The sequence below is a fragment of the Danio rerio genome, chromosome 9 (genome assembly GCF_049306965.1).
Source record: "Danio rerio strain Tuebingen ecotype United States chromosome 9, GRCz12tu, whole genome shotgun sequence".
NCBI classification, from domain to species: Eukaryota; Metazoa; Chordata; class Actinopteri; order Cypriniformes; family Danionidae; genus Danio; species Danio rerio.
This window is the reverse complement of record NC_133184.1, coordinates 38,956,816-38,973,621: the sequence shown is the minus strand read 5'-3', so window position 1 is coordinate 38,973,621 and position 16,806 is coordinate 38,956,816. Positions and strand designations below refer to the sequence as shown.

Below are 16,806 nucleotides of genomic sequence, written 5' to 3'. Positions count from 1 at the left end.
TCTGGGTTTACAATTGAAGAAGGGCCGATGATCCGTCATTCAAACGTCTTAAGAATTAGCTTTACCTTCGTAAGTCAGGGATGACTGATGTGGGGTTACATACTAAGCATATTTAATGAGGAGAGATTTGTTTTAAATACTGCTCTCAGCACCACATGTCTGCATGCGAGCTGCGCTAGTGAAAAATGTTAGCATTCAGCGCACAAAATGTTAGCCAAAATAAATCAGAAATATTTATATATACAATGTAAAACACTTGAAGTGCAAGTACAGATTTTTTTTCACACATGTACAGTAGTTTGGGGTCAGGTTTTTTTTTTTTTTTGGAAAATTATTCTGTTCATCGAGGCGGCATTTATTAAATGTAAAAAAATATATATATAAAATTATAACTATTAGTAAAATCTGGACTTTAGAACCTCTATATTAAGTGGCTTTGACACAATCTACATTGTAAAAGTGCTATATAAATAAATATGTATTGAACTGATTTAAAATCACTGAAATAAGTTATTAAAATTAAATTAAATTATAAACTACTTTTGAACAGTTATTTTTTAGTGCAATAACATTTCACAAGTGGACCATTCTGTATTTTTGATTAAATAAATGCAGCCTCTATCATTATTTTACAAATAGTTAACATATATATTTTACATATATAGACATATATTTAAATAAAACAATTTTTAATATCCATTTAACAATCCCAAAAATTCTATGATAATTAATACAGGGTTTCTGCAAATTTAACTTAAATGTAAGACTTTTAAAGACATTTTAATAACAATTATGAATACAATTTTAGACTTATACAGGGCTAAATGCTAACGATTTTTTTCAAATATCCCAGTTAGAGAGGATGTTCATTTGCCCTATCAAAAACTTTTAAAAATTGAATACATTTAATAATACTATAATAATAATTTTGTTTTAATTTTCTGAAATTAATTTTCAAATATATCGCCTCTAACCCTTAGAACAAAACATAGCTGTCAATGTCTTCAGTGTACAATAATAATAATAATAATAATAATCATAATCATAATAATAATAAAAAAATATAGGTCAGGTCAGTATCCTCAGCAGTAAATAAATGGAGAATTTTTAAACAAATGTTAATGTAGGGAAATAATGAAATGCTGATTTAAATAAAAAGTTAATTGTTTTATTGAGATGGATTGTTGATGATTGTATGGGTGTTAATGGCCAGCTTGAGTAGCAATCCATAAACAAAGGAAAATTAAGACCTGTTAAAAAAATGTAAGACCTACAACACAACTTTCAGCAGATTTAAGACGTTTTAAGGCCTAAAATTTAGCTTTGAGATTTAAGACATTTTAAGACTTTTTAAGACCCCGCAGACACCCTATAATGTGAAATCAGAAAGCATAAAAATAAAACTATTCATACTGTCCATCACTCTTAAAGTTATTCAATGCTAATAAAGTAACAGTGCTTATATATGTATTTTTTATGCAAAGTGGAATAGAAATCCAGTGTTACATCTACTGTATACAAAAGTCAAAGTGCTTATTTTGCCATACAGTCTATAACAACCTATTCAACGTTGCATGACTCCAGTTAACGTCTGGGTTTGACCCTGTAGTGCGTGTAAAACTGCCAAACGTCCAAATAAATTTACAGTTCTGCACATGTTGGCACTAATGACAAGTTGGACAGAATTTTCCATGAGCACAGTTTTCATCTAATTCAACAACGATCCCCATTTACAGGAAAACCTGAACCTTCGCTCTCGGCTAATGGCAAATGGGAATCTTGAAGGTAAAAAACAAGAGGGCCACTTTGTGCAACGCTGAAACACTCACTCTTGTGGTGGGTCTCCTGAATTTATTACAACATAAATTGATTTTTAAATACGCATACAAATTTTATCGCTGTGCCTTTCCAAGACAAACGCTAGGCTCTGCGATGCATATTTATCAGGCCTTTGCTCTGCTGAAGGGCTCGCTTTATGCCACCGCTCCATGAGCTGACATGGGCCATCAATGAAAGCCCTGTGTCTATGGGTTGGTGTGGAGAGCTGCGAACACCTGAGCGTCCAAACAGAGACCACATCAAGCCTGGCGGACGAGAAGGCCAAAGACACGCGTCGGGAAGGGAGAAAGCCCAGCGCTGTTGGGCTAACAAGCCTCACTACACAAACTGTGGGCAGTCGGGTCTGCGGCGGCCAACGTTTAGCGGTTAGAGATGCAGGAACTCTCATGGCCGACTCATTACGGTCGTAAAAATGCAGAGCTTTGTGTTTGATTAGCGATTAGAGGTAACTGAGACATGCGAAAAGGTGTGTGGTTTTAGGGCTCTGGAGTTACTGTAGATCCTGGACTTGTGGATATTGAAAGAGGCATGATTTATTTTAGGGATAAAGTGATAAGGAAATTTTGGCTGATGATCAAAATTCCTTATATTAGACAAATTTATATTTCATTAATTATGTGTAAAATAAAATGGATAGTTATTTGAACTGACCAGGGCTATTTTCATTTACTAAAATGAAAACTATAAGAAAAATGTTTGAAGTTGCCGCATATTTATTTCCATCGCATTTTATACAAATATAGTATTAAATTTAAAGATGCTCTGATATAATAATTTCGGCCGATTTCGATAAAATAATTTTTAGGGATGCACCGAAATGAAATTCTAGGCCAAAACCGAAAATTCTGGATGTACTCGGCTGTTGGGTGGCAGCTGGAAGGGCATCAGCTGCATAAAAACATGTGCTGGATAAGTTGATGGTTCATTCTGCTGTGGTGACCCCAAATTAATAAAGAGACTAAGCTGAAAAGAAAATAAATAAATAAATTAATTAACTAACTAAATAAAAACACTTAAAAATGCTGGGCTGTGTTGGGTTAAAACCTGTAATGTAAATTTATTTGAAAAACGGTTTGACTATATTTGACCCAGTAATGGGGCATAACCCAACATTTAGGTGTAATATGAAGTCATTTATACATTTAAAACCTTTAAAAATTTAAACTTAATAACCTAAATAAACAGAAAAAAAATGCCACAAGATCAGGGAACAAATTGAGAGGCATCCTTTTACCAGCATTGCCATCACAGCACAATAGCACTATTGCAAGCAGCAGGAACAATTATACTACATAGAAATTTCCCATCATCACATTATTTAACCAGACTTTGAGTGAAAGGCGTGAGGAAGACACCATACGTCCTCTCACTTAAATACTTATTGACAGTTTATCACCACTGCATTGTTTCCTGCCTAAGGCTCCAGTGTCATCCTACCTTCTTCAACGACATAAGACATTTGCTCTAACCAGCAGTAAAAATAAACGTCATGAAATCTCTTTTATTTCTCGTGCTCTAAATCTGTTGCCATGATATATATACGATTTTTAATTAGTTAAATGTTGTTTCGAGTGAGTGTTTGACATATTTCATGAAATTGCGCTGAAATACCCTGTCATGTCAAATATTAAATAAACTAAACTAGCAGTTCATGCAGAGATATACTGTACAGTTGCAATCAGAATTATTAAACACCCTTTGATTTGTTTTTCTTTTTTAAATATTTCCCAAATGATGTTTAACAGAGCAAGGACATTTTCACAGCATGTCTGATAATATTTTTTCTTCTGGAGAAAGTCTTATTTGAGCTAGAATAAAAGCAGTTTTTAATTTTTTTTAAAACATTTTAAGATCAAAATTATTAGCCCATTTAAGCTATTTTTTTCAATAGTCTACAGAACAAACCATTGTTATACAATAACTTGCCTAACTCTCCTAACCTACCTAGTTAACCTAATTAACCTACAGTAGTTAAGCCTTTAAATGTCACTTTAAGCTGTATAGAAGTGTCTTGAAAAATATCTAGTCAAATATTATTTACTGTCATCATGACAAAGATAAAATAAATCACTTACTAGAGACGAGTTATTAAAACTATTATGTTTAGAAATGTGTTAAAAAAAAATTTCTCCATTAAACAGAAATTGACGGAAAAAATAAACAGGAGGGCTGATAAATCAAGAGACACAAATGAGGTTGATGTTGTGATCTTGTTCTTTTCAAGTTCATATGCACATTAGCTTGGGCAACCTGAAAAAAACACATTTTTTTCCCCCGAACATTTAGAAACTAAACTTATGAGACAATTGTTGTTTAATTTTATTGGTGATTCCAAATTTGTATAGAAATCATAAGTTTGGCAAACAGTTTTGGAAAATTTGATGTTTCCCCATTCAGAATGAATGCCCAAGAGGCTTTTCAAAGATGGCCTCTGAGTGAAATGACTTGCCTTAAAGGAACTTTGACCTTAACCCCAGAAGACAAACAAACAACAAGGAAATACATTTTTTCTTCTTCAAAAATAATTTACAATGGCAAATGTGAAGTCTTTTCTTATTCATCCCTATAATATCTGTCCCTTAACAGTTACTGTGGGTGGCTGAACTAAATCCAAGCAAGAGTATGTGCCAGCTTCCTAATTAACAAATTAATTCATGCTGTTAAGGTTAACTAAATCTTAAAAACTGTAATCAAATTAATTCAGAAAATTCGAAGAGCATGGATTTGTGGTAGCAAGAGTTACTGTGGGTGGCTGGACAGCATCAAAGCAAGAGTATGTGCCAGTTTGATTATTTACAATCACAGGTTTCCTGGGCAGACACCCTACTACTGACTTCCCCTTCATCCTCTCTCACAGTGTTACCCATTCACAACACTGTAATTCTCCTTCAAACTCTGGACGAGAGCCGAAAACCTGCTTGGCACCGGGAGACCTGCAACCTGCACGGCCTGGTTCACCCCTAAAAGATTACGCAACGACATGCAATCACCATCCTCTGGGCTTCTTTTAACAATGTCGCATTATTGAGCCAGGAGTAATCGGTACCCTACAAGATCAAGAACATACACCCGTCCATTACATGACTAATTGGATCACATTACAAAGAAGCAGGAGGGGGTACATAGCTGCCATAACACATCTTTGAAAACAAAGAGCAGGGATGAAAGACCTGGCATCACAAGGAAAGTAAAAGATATATATATATATACACCGTATGTCTCCCTCCAAACACTGTATTTCCCTTTTAGGGTGAGGTTGGAGGGAAGTCGAAAGTTACTTATAATAACACATCACACCTGCAGCCCAATCTGAATTAGAGGCCGTAAGAGAAACGGCTCATAAATTGTTGAGATGGCTCATGTTTACAGACTCTTTCCATGTGAGTCATGTTTTATATACAGGTGAAGATTGACTATTCCATTGATGTCAAAAGCTTGTAAACTACTAAATATGTATTGTTTGCTTATTTTTAAGCTAACTGTAGTAAATACATAAAAACAAGGGTTTACTGTTAACTAAAAGCTAAAAAAATATTTATTTTTAATTATTATTATTATTTTATTTATTACATTCATTTTACCAAAATAAAATATGATCATGCCTTGATTTTTAATTATTTAATTAGGACAGTAAGGTTTGACTTTGCTTAGACAAAAGTCTTGTCACTTAACAGAAATAATGTACAGTATAGAATATAAGGTCATGCTGCAGTGGAAAAATAATTAATATTGTGTATGACTCCCATGAGCTTGGAGGACTGCAATGACTCAAATAACCTTTAATAAAGTCATCTGGAATGCCAAAGAAAGCTTTCTTGCAGGACTCCCAGAGTTCATCAAGATTCTTTGGATTCATCTTCAATGCCTCCTCCTTCATCTCACCCCAGACATGCTCAATAATCTTCATATCTGATGACTGGGCTGGCCAATCCTGGAGCAACTTGACCTTCTTAGCTTTCAGGAGCTGTGATGTGGAGGCTGAAGTATGAGAAGAAACGCTATCCTGCTAAAGAATTTGCCCTCTCCTGTGGTTTGTAATGTAATGGGCAGCAAAAATGTCTTGATACCTCAGGCTGTTGATGTTGCCATCCACTCTGCAGATCTCTTGGACGCCCCATACTAAATGTAACCCCAGATCATGACTTTGTCTTTACCAAACTTGACTGATTTCTGTGAGAATCTTGGGTCCATGCAGGTTCCAATAGGACTTCTGCAGTATTTGTGATGATTGGGATGCAGTTCAACACATGATGTATGGGAAAAAAATACCTTCTGCCACTTTTCCAAATGATCAACGAGAAGTCAAGTTATTATTTCTTGCTCTAACAACTGGGATTGACGACAAGACTTTTGTCAGATAGTTTATACAAAAAATTATATGATAAAATAAAAGAAAACTTTGAATTAAAATACATTAAAAAAAGTTAATTATATTTCAAGTCTGAAGTCACAACTACTGACATTAAACAGCACAAATAAGCAAAACAATGAATGATTTATCATTTATTGGCTCATTTGTTCAATTCAAAAAGCAGATAGTTCTTTGCAAAACCTCATTGGTTGAGCTAGAAGTTGACAAGTCAACCCACTCAAACCAACATAGCAATATTTTGAAAACACCACAAAGCCACAGTGTTTACACTCTTGGAGGAGCACCAGTCCAAATAAAAAAAAAAATAAATAAATAAAAATTTTAAAAGAGCCCTTTGGCAACAACTCTTTAAATTAATAGTCACTAAATCACAATGTTCCAATTGCATTTGTTACCTCATGTTAAAGTAGCCAGACTAGTTTAAGTCCAGCAAAACATTCAACAAAAATATATGACTGACTAGTATAAAGGTTTCTTAATTTTTGTGCATTGTGGCATTTCAAAAGAGACTGTGATTTGAGTACATTTTCTTTTCTGAAAGGTTTCATTTACTCATTTTCTTTCAGGGGCTCAGGGGTCGCCACAGCCATTTCGGCTTACGTTTTACGTTTTCCTTTTTTTAAAAATATATATTTATTAGGTTTTGTTTGAACTACATAACAAAATACATAAAAATAAAAAAGTGAAAAGACAAATGGTTAAAAATGTGAAAAAATATGTAAGGCCAATTTTGCTTATAGCGCATTTCTTTGGAATGTGGGGGAAACTGGAGCATCCGGATGAAAACCCATGGAACACAGGGAGGACATGCAGACTCCACACAGAAATGCCAACTGGCCCAGGCGGGACTCAATCCAGCGACCTTCTTGCTGTGAAGCGACAGTGCTAACCACTGAGCCACCGTACTATCTCTAAAAGGTTTGCTAAAATAGATATCAGCATAAATCTTGAATAAGCAACTAAGACACCAATTGACTGAAACATTTCCCCACAATAGTAATGTTAGACTTAGACAATACAGCTGCAAATTCAAAAACGTGACAAATTTGTGACAACTAAATAAAAAGGTGATGGTGTGCATACGGTACAGGTATATTAATTATACAGTAGTGTAGTACTGAGGTTGTGTAACTCACTGTCCACTGGGCTCATGTAGTCAGGAAGATGAGCGGCCGCAGCTCCCGTCTGCATGAGCAGGTCTCCATAAGGGCTACGGTGGCTGGCGATGAGGTGATAGTACTCTGAAGGGTTTGCTCCAGGAGGCGGAGGAGGGAGGCCAAACAAACTGCGCTCCTTCAGATGCTCATGGGTCACTGCTGACACAGAGAAGAGGTTAGAATTTCAGGAGTCACAAGCTATGTTTCCATACAACTATGTTCATGAACATTTTGGATATGGAAATTCCAAGATGCGCAAAAATTTTGAAAATACTCATGAAATCAATTTTTATTCGATAAGAAAAGATGCGCATAAACTACGATGGAAACTCTTTTACCGAACAAATTCCAGTATGTGCATTAAAAATGTCATGTGATTTTGTTTTAACAGATCATGTGATGATAAAAATGTGTGAATGGACAAACCAGCAGACTGATCACATTGTAAAACCTCTGAAATGTTGTTTCGGTCATGCTAAAACTCCTGAACCGTTTCAGTATTTGTGTTATTATATAATTAATTATCTCCAGAGTTGTTAAGAGCGTCTGTGCTCCGCGTCTCAAGCCTTTAAACGCCACCACACGTTCACTGCCTGTCGGCATTGTCTTCTAAGGCACAAGTACTTTATTAATTCACGCAAGATTCACACGTCTTCTACCACAATAAATTCCATTTTTATTTTTTATTTTTGGCGCCAGATAATCAGGAAGTGACGATTTTGTTTTCTTTGACTCGTTGGCTGTAAACGCTCCTTTATTTGCATTTCTTTTATGAGATAATTCAGTTTTGCGCATAAATTTACTTCACATTTTTGGATGAAAACATGTTTTAGAAATACGTTCTTAACACTGTTGGGGGTAATGCATTATAAGTAACGCGAATTACGTAATAATATTAATTACTTTTTAAAAATGTAATGCGAGTTACTTTTTTAACTTAATTCGCTTTTATAAAAAAAAAAATGCTGGATTTAAATTAGTCACGTTACATCCCGCACTCAATGAGAAAAAGTAACTCAAAAGTAATGCAACACATAACCAAGTAATCAGACTAGTTACTTTTTTGGAGAGTAACTCAATATTGTAATGCATTACTTTCAAAAGTAACTTTACCCAACACTGGTTATTACAACTATACGTTAAAATTTCTTTCTGTTAAACACCTGTGAATTATACTAAAAGAAATAACATACACATATATATATATATATATATATATATATATATATATATATATATATATATATATATATATATATAGTTTATAGACATCTAAATAATATAAATATATAAAATATACAAATAAATTGCTGAATTAAAATTAGTCGCATTATATCCCGCACTCAATGAGAAAAAGTAACTCAAAAATAACGTAACGCATTACTTATCATAAAAAATAAGTAATCCAACTAGTTACTTTTTTGGAGAATAGCTTCAAAAGTAATTTTACCCAACATTGGTTAGTAAAACTATTATGTTAAAAAAAATCTTTGCTCCATAAAACTTTTAAAAGAATTACAATTTTGAAGGAGTGGCAATAATTTTGACTTCAACTAAATACGTATATTCAATTTAAAGACATCTAAAAGTATAAACATTTTAAAAGTCTACCGCACTCCTTCCCACCAAGTTTCTTTCCTAAACTAAATTTGTTAACATATGCACCTAGTAAACCACAATCCAAAGGTGTCAAATGCAATACACGCAAGCGATATATTTATTTTTCTTTCTGCCTGGGTCAGATAACCATTAGTGCCTCCTACGTTATTTCCTCTACAGTCGCCCAAGACCAAGAAATAACAGTGGTTCACGTCCATGTTGTTTAAGTTATGGGACGCTCAGGAGGGAGGAGGGTTTCACCTCATTCTTGCCTGCTTGGCCATTCATACCATAACAGCTCTATCAGGAACAATTAGGCCCCAGCGAGGTTAAAAAAGAACAGGCGTGTGTTTGTGCTGGATTCATGGCAGAACAAGGCCGTTTATTTTCTCCACGCTCGCCGGATCGTATAACTGCGTCCCTAGAGGGGCTCTGAGAGCGAGTGAGGAGGGGCGCAGCTGAAAAAGCCCTGCGGCGAAGAGAGCGATGAAGGCAGATCAGCAGTCTGAACACTGCTTTGGGGCTGGGGACATCTTCACCAGTCTTAATCAAGCTATTCTTCATGGACCTTCTTTCTGGCAAATGGAGAGCTTGACTGACTTGTGCAAGAATGAGGCTCTGTCATGAAGTTAGCTGACCGTAGGATAAAGCGGATGCAAAACATTTACTGTTCATCCACCTGGGAAAATGATCACTCATATCAACTCTGCACTGAATAAAATGATTGCTGCCTTACATTTTTTAGTTTTCTAGTCACTTTTCTAGTCACCTCAACTGAATAAATATATTATGTTAAGAAGTAGTTAAAACCTGATTTACTTATTCAAATAAGCTAAAGCAACATCAAAAAGGTTGTTGTCTTGACTTTTTGTCATTACATTTTTTACAATGTGTGTACCGTAATATATCTATTTGTTTATTTTTAAAAGTCACTTAAATTGCTTTGTTTATACTTTGTTTGGTTGTCTCGTGATATAATTCTCTTCTTTATCTTTATTTTACCGGTTATTATTATTATTATTATTATTATTATTATTATTATTATTATTATTATTATCCATTATGTCCATTTTTGTGTCTGATATGTGTGGGATCTATATCCCAGACAATTCCATTCTTCTGGTTTTACCTCTAAATTTGTAATATACACTACCTGACAAAAGTCTTGTTGCCTATCCAAGCTTTAGGAACAACAAACAATAACTTCATTTCTAGTTGATCATTTGGTATCAGAAGTGGTTTATTAGAAAGGCAAAGACCTCTAGATTACACTTATTTTACCAAAATAAAATATGATCATGCTTTGATTTTTAATTATTTAACAGGACAGTAAGGTCTGACTTTGCTCAGATTAAAGTCTTGTCACTTAACAGAAATAATGTACAGTATAGAATACAATTGAAGTCAGAATTATAAGCCCCCCTGATTTATTAGCTCCCCTGTTAAATTCTTTCCTCAATTTCTGTTTAATGGAGAGAATATTTTCTCAAAACATTTCTAATCATAAGAGTTTTGAAAACTCATTGCTAACAACTGATTTATTTCATATTTGTCATGATGACAGCAAATAATATTTGACTAGATATTTTTCAAGACACTTTTATACAGCTTAAAGTGAAATTTAAAGGCTTAACTAGGTTATTTAGGTAAGCTAAGCAGATTAGGATAATAAGGCAAGTTATTGTATAACGATGATTTGTTCTGTAGAATATTAAATATATATATATATCTTAAACGGGCTAATGATTTTGTCCTTAAAAAGGTGTTTAAAAAATTAAAAACAGTTTTTTTTTCTAGCCAAAATAAATTAATATTATCAGACATACTGTAAAAATTCCATTTCTCTGTTAAACATCATTTGGGAAATAATTCAAAAGAAAAAAAAATAATTCAAAAGGTGACTAATATTTATGACTTCAACTGTATATAGTCAAGTCAGGTTGTAAACTTGTATAAATTCCTTTCTTCTGTTGAAACCAGAATATTGAAAAAAAAAGAGTCACTGATACCCACAGTACAAGAAACAAATTATGAAAATCAATAGCTGCTTTTTTCCCAATGTTCATTAGTATATTTTCTTTTTTTTTCAACAAAATAAAAACTCAAACTTGTTTGGAACAAGTGAAGAATAATGACAGAATTTTCAGTTTGGGTTACAGATATATATACTGTATTGGTTACAGATATACATAACAGATATACCTCACACACCCAAATAAATGTATGTTGGATGGGCTGTTGGCTTGTAAAGTTATCAGATGTTTCCTCACAAAAGTCATTGTATTGAATTGAACCATAGCCTCTCTCTTTCCATTGAGAGTCAACTTGTTCTTAAAATGCATTCAATAAAATATTGAAAACGCCCCAAAATACCACGTCTTGATGACAAATACAGTAGTCAAGCATTAAACTTTTGGTTGACTGTATAATGGTAAATATTTCTCGTCAAACTCCACAATTTCGTCTGTGCATAGAAATTAAGATGTTAGGACACTTTTTGTACAAAAGTCTTGACAGGTTGGGAAGTTTGTGGCCAATAACACACAGCATGTGCCCAGACAAACAAACAGAACAAATGGAACGCACTGTACTAGGATGTCTGTACATCCAATTAATAGAACACCAAAAATATAAATCATTAAATATTGAATCAACAAATTTTTAAGTGACCGACAGTTTCATCTGTCAGATCTTAATTAATCAAGAAAAGATTTATACAAGTGAAGAGCAGAAATGAAGAGTTGTTTAGTATGATCTCGGGCAAACATCAGGGCATTATGTATTTTAAAAACACACAATGCGAGATTAGTGTTAAAATATTATTGTATTAAAAGTATAGTTCACCCAAAAAAAACGATAATTTCTTCACCAAATACTATACCAATACTAATAACATTAAGCGTTTCTAAAAATGTTTGAATTTATTTCTTCTTTTGAACACAAATCAAGATATTCTGAAGAATCATAAAAGTCAATGGCTTAAGTTTTTCAACATTCTTTAAAGTATCTTCTTTTGTTTTTAACCAAAAAAAGGTTTGGAAGACTACATGATTTTTTGTGTTGTCATGTAGGAGTTTACCACTGATTGCCACTGATTTACTTTTACGTATGTGACACAGAAAATGACACAGAATAAGTTAAATGTGCCTGTAACTTTTTGTAAGTTACATGACTGAAAGACATAGCCTATGTTATCAAAAAGAAGCCATTGAATAGATTTAGGAAGGTTTTAAATTCATATTTTGTGAGAGTTTTTTTTTTAATAACTCTTAATGACAGAATTTTCGGTTTTGGTCGAACTGTCCCTTTCATGACTCAACTACAGGACTGACATTTATATTCAGCTGGTGTGTTAACATTCCCTTGAATTACACAGAATTTTGGTTAAAAACATTAAATAATCACATGCAGGTCTTTTCAGTGACACCTTTTACAGTGTAGGTGAAGAAGACACAAAAAAGACGGCTTTTCAATTCTTATTTGGACTCACCGAGCCTGTGTTCTTCCATTATCACTACTTCTATTCAATCACCAACACAATCTTTTCCACATTGCTTATTTAAGTGTGAAAGCCGAGCCATTAGTGTTAAGAGATTGTGCTGGGTGACTTATCTCTGGTTCGGGGTGCTTGTTCTAAATGGTAACAATCACGAGAAGACCAGGATTTTGGCAAGAGAGATAATGCTAGGGACAATGTTTTCTTTCCCACTATCATCCATTTACAAACTCAGGCATACAAAGAGGTCTACAGAAACGTTTAGCTTGCTAAGTGTCCAATTAAAAGTTGAAGCAGCAGAATCATTTGTCTGTTTTTTTTTTCCTTGACCAATGTTTCTATTATTCTTCCCATACTGTATAGACCATTTTGAGGGATGTAAACAAAAACAATGGTCCCAACTTATGTCCTGTTTTACATTTATAATTTCTAGAGCTTCCGAGAATGCAAAAAGAGATTTATTGATAAATAATGTCATGAAAGCTGTTTTACCATTAAAATATGACTTAATTGCCTCTTTTTACAGTTATGAAATAGTTTGATAACAAGCAGGAATTGTTCATGGGTTAATGTCATGTATTCGTTGAAATGCTCTATATACTCCCACAGGTAAATAAATAAATAAATGAATAAATAAATTAATTAATTAATTAAACCCTGTCAGGTTGAACAGGGAGTGATTTGAAACTCCTCTTGGATTTGTCCTGCATGCAGGATTTAGGATACCATACATATGTTTCCAGTAAGCCATGGTGTAGAAATACCCAGGTTGTCCTGTCTGAAGGTTATGATTTACTCTCTCTTATGTATTTCTGAACCAGGGTGACTTTCTTTTATCTTTCAAGCCCAAACAAAGACGTTAGACAGAATGTTCAGTTGATAAAAATGAAAGCAAATGACTCCCATTGGCTGACAAGCACCATAATCACCAAAAACATACAATATAATTATAGTAAACGTGCTTTATTTTTATCTTTTAACTACTTTGATTGTTCTTCATTTTCATATTTGAATACAAGACTTTGGGATACTGAATTAAAAACCATGCTGTACAGCAATGCCATTGTAACGTACTTATGAAAATATGAAACCTCTGGTCGTGATAGGATACCATTTCTATATGCAAACACATTTACTAAATACATGTGTTTGATTGAACAGCATAAAACAATAATTAGTAAATGTGTTTCTATATAAGGTATCTTATCATCCAACCACATCATTTGATAGAATCACCTACTTATTTTTGGCAGCAGTTTATCAGAAAGTAACAATTTTGTTCTCTTCAACACACTGGGCTCTAATTTAATGATCTTGGTGCAAAGTGCAAAGCGCAGGGTGCAAAACCACCAAGGGTGTGTCAGAATCCACTTTTGCTAGATTAAGGATGGACAAATAGGCTCTGCGCCGCGGTGCATGGTCTAACAGGGTTGAGCTTATTCTCTTAATGAGTTTTAGGTGTGTTTAAGAATAAACCAATGAGAGTCTCATCTCCCATTCCCGTGTCAGTTGCGTCACGCCATGGCACATTTGCTATTTACATGTTGGACTTTGCAAGTGGAAAAACTAAACGCTACACTAGCTAGAAAGCAGTTAAACAACATCTACAGCGCGAGAATGAGAGATAAGCCTCCTCATTCTTTTTTATCACTTTAACTCTCTACCATGGATCCATTAGCCTATACATACTTAATTTCGTTTGTTAAGTGCAAAGATTTGTTTCAAAACTATTTCTAAATTCAGTTCTAATTTCCAGCAAACAAATAAATAAACAATAATAACAAAGTGTGGTAAAAAAAACTGAGTTATATACTAATTCACATGCTGTGCCCCATATGGTCTAAAATCTGACAGGTGGGCATATCTAAGCTTGTCCTAAGCTTATCCTATATAAATATAGGATATTTTAATATTTAATATTAAATAATTTAATTATTTAAATAATATTTCAATCCTTTAATTCTTTTTTATTTGTAAAGATATTTGCGTTTTGCTGTACATCCTGTGTGTATTAAGCAATGTTTAAGCGAGGCGCACAACTAACACGCTCTGCGCTGGACTTTAGACCTCCACTCAGCTGGTATATTGAACAGTCTGTTTTAGTTCCTCAAAATAGCAATGCGCCAGCAATGCCCCTTAACACACTTCCTTTTTTAGACCAGAACGCCTATGAGTGCACATATGAGCGCAAATGCATTTGCTATTTAAACAGCGTGGTGCAAAACATCAAAACAACCCTTGCGTCCAGCTGAGACTAGCAAAGAATTGCGTCGCACCTTGTGCTGCATTGCGCCGGGTGTATGATAGGGCCCACTGGGTCAAAGAGGTGCATTGTTGGCAAATGTTTTATGGCAATTTTGCCATATGATCAGATCACATCTTTGGATGGAATCAGTTATAGACCATTTTTGTAGTGGTTCTGTCATTTTTTGGTAACTATTCACGTACAGAAACAAGAAATGTTAACATTCTGCTAAAAAATCTTTATTTTGTTGTTGTTGTTTTTTTTTAATAATAATAAAGTAAAAATAAAATACAAATATTAAATGAGGGTTAATAAATGAAAATATGTATTTATAGCTAAATAAATGTTTAGGATCAGCAAAAACTTTTGTGTTGCATTTAATAATCACAATACACAAAAATACAAAAATCTGAATTATTAAAATAACCTTTTTCTATTTTGAAATATATTTAGATAAAAATTATCGCAGAGCTCAGAAAACAATTAGAAGCAATTTTTGCCCCTCCAATATGCTGACTTATTAAATTATTATTTATTATTAGATTTCTTTTACAAGATTCTTTGAGGAAGAGAACAAAACGATCAAGAACAGAATTTAAGTGAGAATTTGTTTTGTAACATTTATTCATCTTTATTCAATCAAACCACCAATTGACTGAAACTTCACACCACAATAGTAAAGTTTATTAGATTTGACAATACTCTGGCAAATTCAAAATTTTACCTCTCATTAGCTTTATTTCCATCCAAAGACGTGAATTAAATGTATGCACAAAACTAAAATATAGCATAACAGAGGTGCAAATAAAGCAGCGTTTCCATCCAGTGAGTCAAAGAAAACTTCCTGATTAACTGGCGGCAAAGATCGAAAATAATAACATAATTTACTGAGATGTGAAAAGCTGCATAAATCTTTTCTTTAATAAATTACTTGTGCCTCAGAAGACAATGACAACACGCAGTGAACGTGTGGTGGCGCTTGAAGACGTGAGACGCGAAGCAGAGACGCTTCTAACAACTCTGGAGATAATTAATAATATAATAACACTAATACTGAATTGGTTCAGGCATTTTAGCATGACCGAAACAACATTTCAGATGTTTTACAATGTGATCAGTCTGCTGGTTTGTCCATTCACAAACATTTTTATCATCACATGACAAAATTAAATTTTTTTAATGCGCATATAGGAATTTGTTTTAGTAGTGTTTCCATCGTTTTTCTTTATTGAATAACAGTTTAACCTACTCGTTTATGCGCATCTTATCACATATTTACTTAATACTTAAAAAAAATCCTATATTGACTTATTTAAATATTTCTTCTTATTAAAAACACTTTAGATAATCGCGTTGCTTAATATTTTGGCTGAAAACTGGATTGCATTTTTTTTCTACAAGATACTTTGATAATGAAATAATAGAATGCTAAAGAACAGAATTTAACTTTTGCTTAATAACATTTGATTAATTTAAAGTGCCCTTTAAAAAAGAAATAGACAAGAAAGTGTATTTGTAAACAACAATAGCATCCATTGTTTACTCACATTCTGCAGGGCTCAGTCCTCGGGCCGCAGAGATCATGGAGAGCGTGGGGCTGCTGTGGACAGAGCGCAGGTAATGCTCCATGTGTGGATTGACATACGGGTGTGGAGGGTTGAAGGGGGATTCTCCAGTGGCTGCGGCGTGAGGCGACAGTCGGATCAGAGAGATATCAGAGATAACTGGACTGCCAGCTAATCCATGAGGTCTAGCAAAAGACAGAAAGAACACCTCAATTAGTTTTCTTACACAAAGACGAGCTGACACATGGTTTAAGTGCTTAAGAGTAGCATAATTAGGGACCCTCTGTCTTAATCCACGTCTGGAGGTCATGCAAAAAACACTTATCACAATCTTTCTCACCATCAATGACAGAGCTTAATTATTTCTCTTAAAACAAGCTCAGAATACGTTATTAGAGTCATTAGGAAATCAAAAATGATCATTTACTTTACTTTCTTAATGCATATTCCTGATTTTATGGTGTGTGATTCATTGACTTTCCTTTTTTACATGACATCACAAATCCTTATTACTTTTCCAACCAACCTTACTT

At 33.8% G+C, this 16,806-nt stretch overlaps 1 protein-coding gene across 1 annotated transcript in view; it reads right to left on the bottom strand.

Annotated features, from left to right (window-relative positions):
* gli2a (GLI family zinc finger 2a) overlaps window positions 1-16,806 on the bottom strand; it is a 155,388-nt gene that overhangs the window by 34,054 nt on the left and 104,528 nt on the right. The window contains 2 exon segments of the mRNA NM_130967.1: window positions 7,348-7,524; window positions 16,256-16,458. Of these exon segments, the coding sequence (NP_571042.1) occupies window positions 7,348-7,524; window positions 16,256-16,458 (380 nt within the window).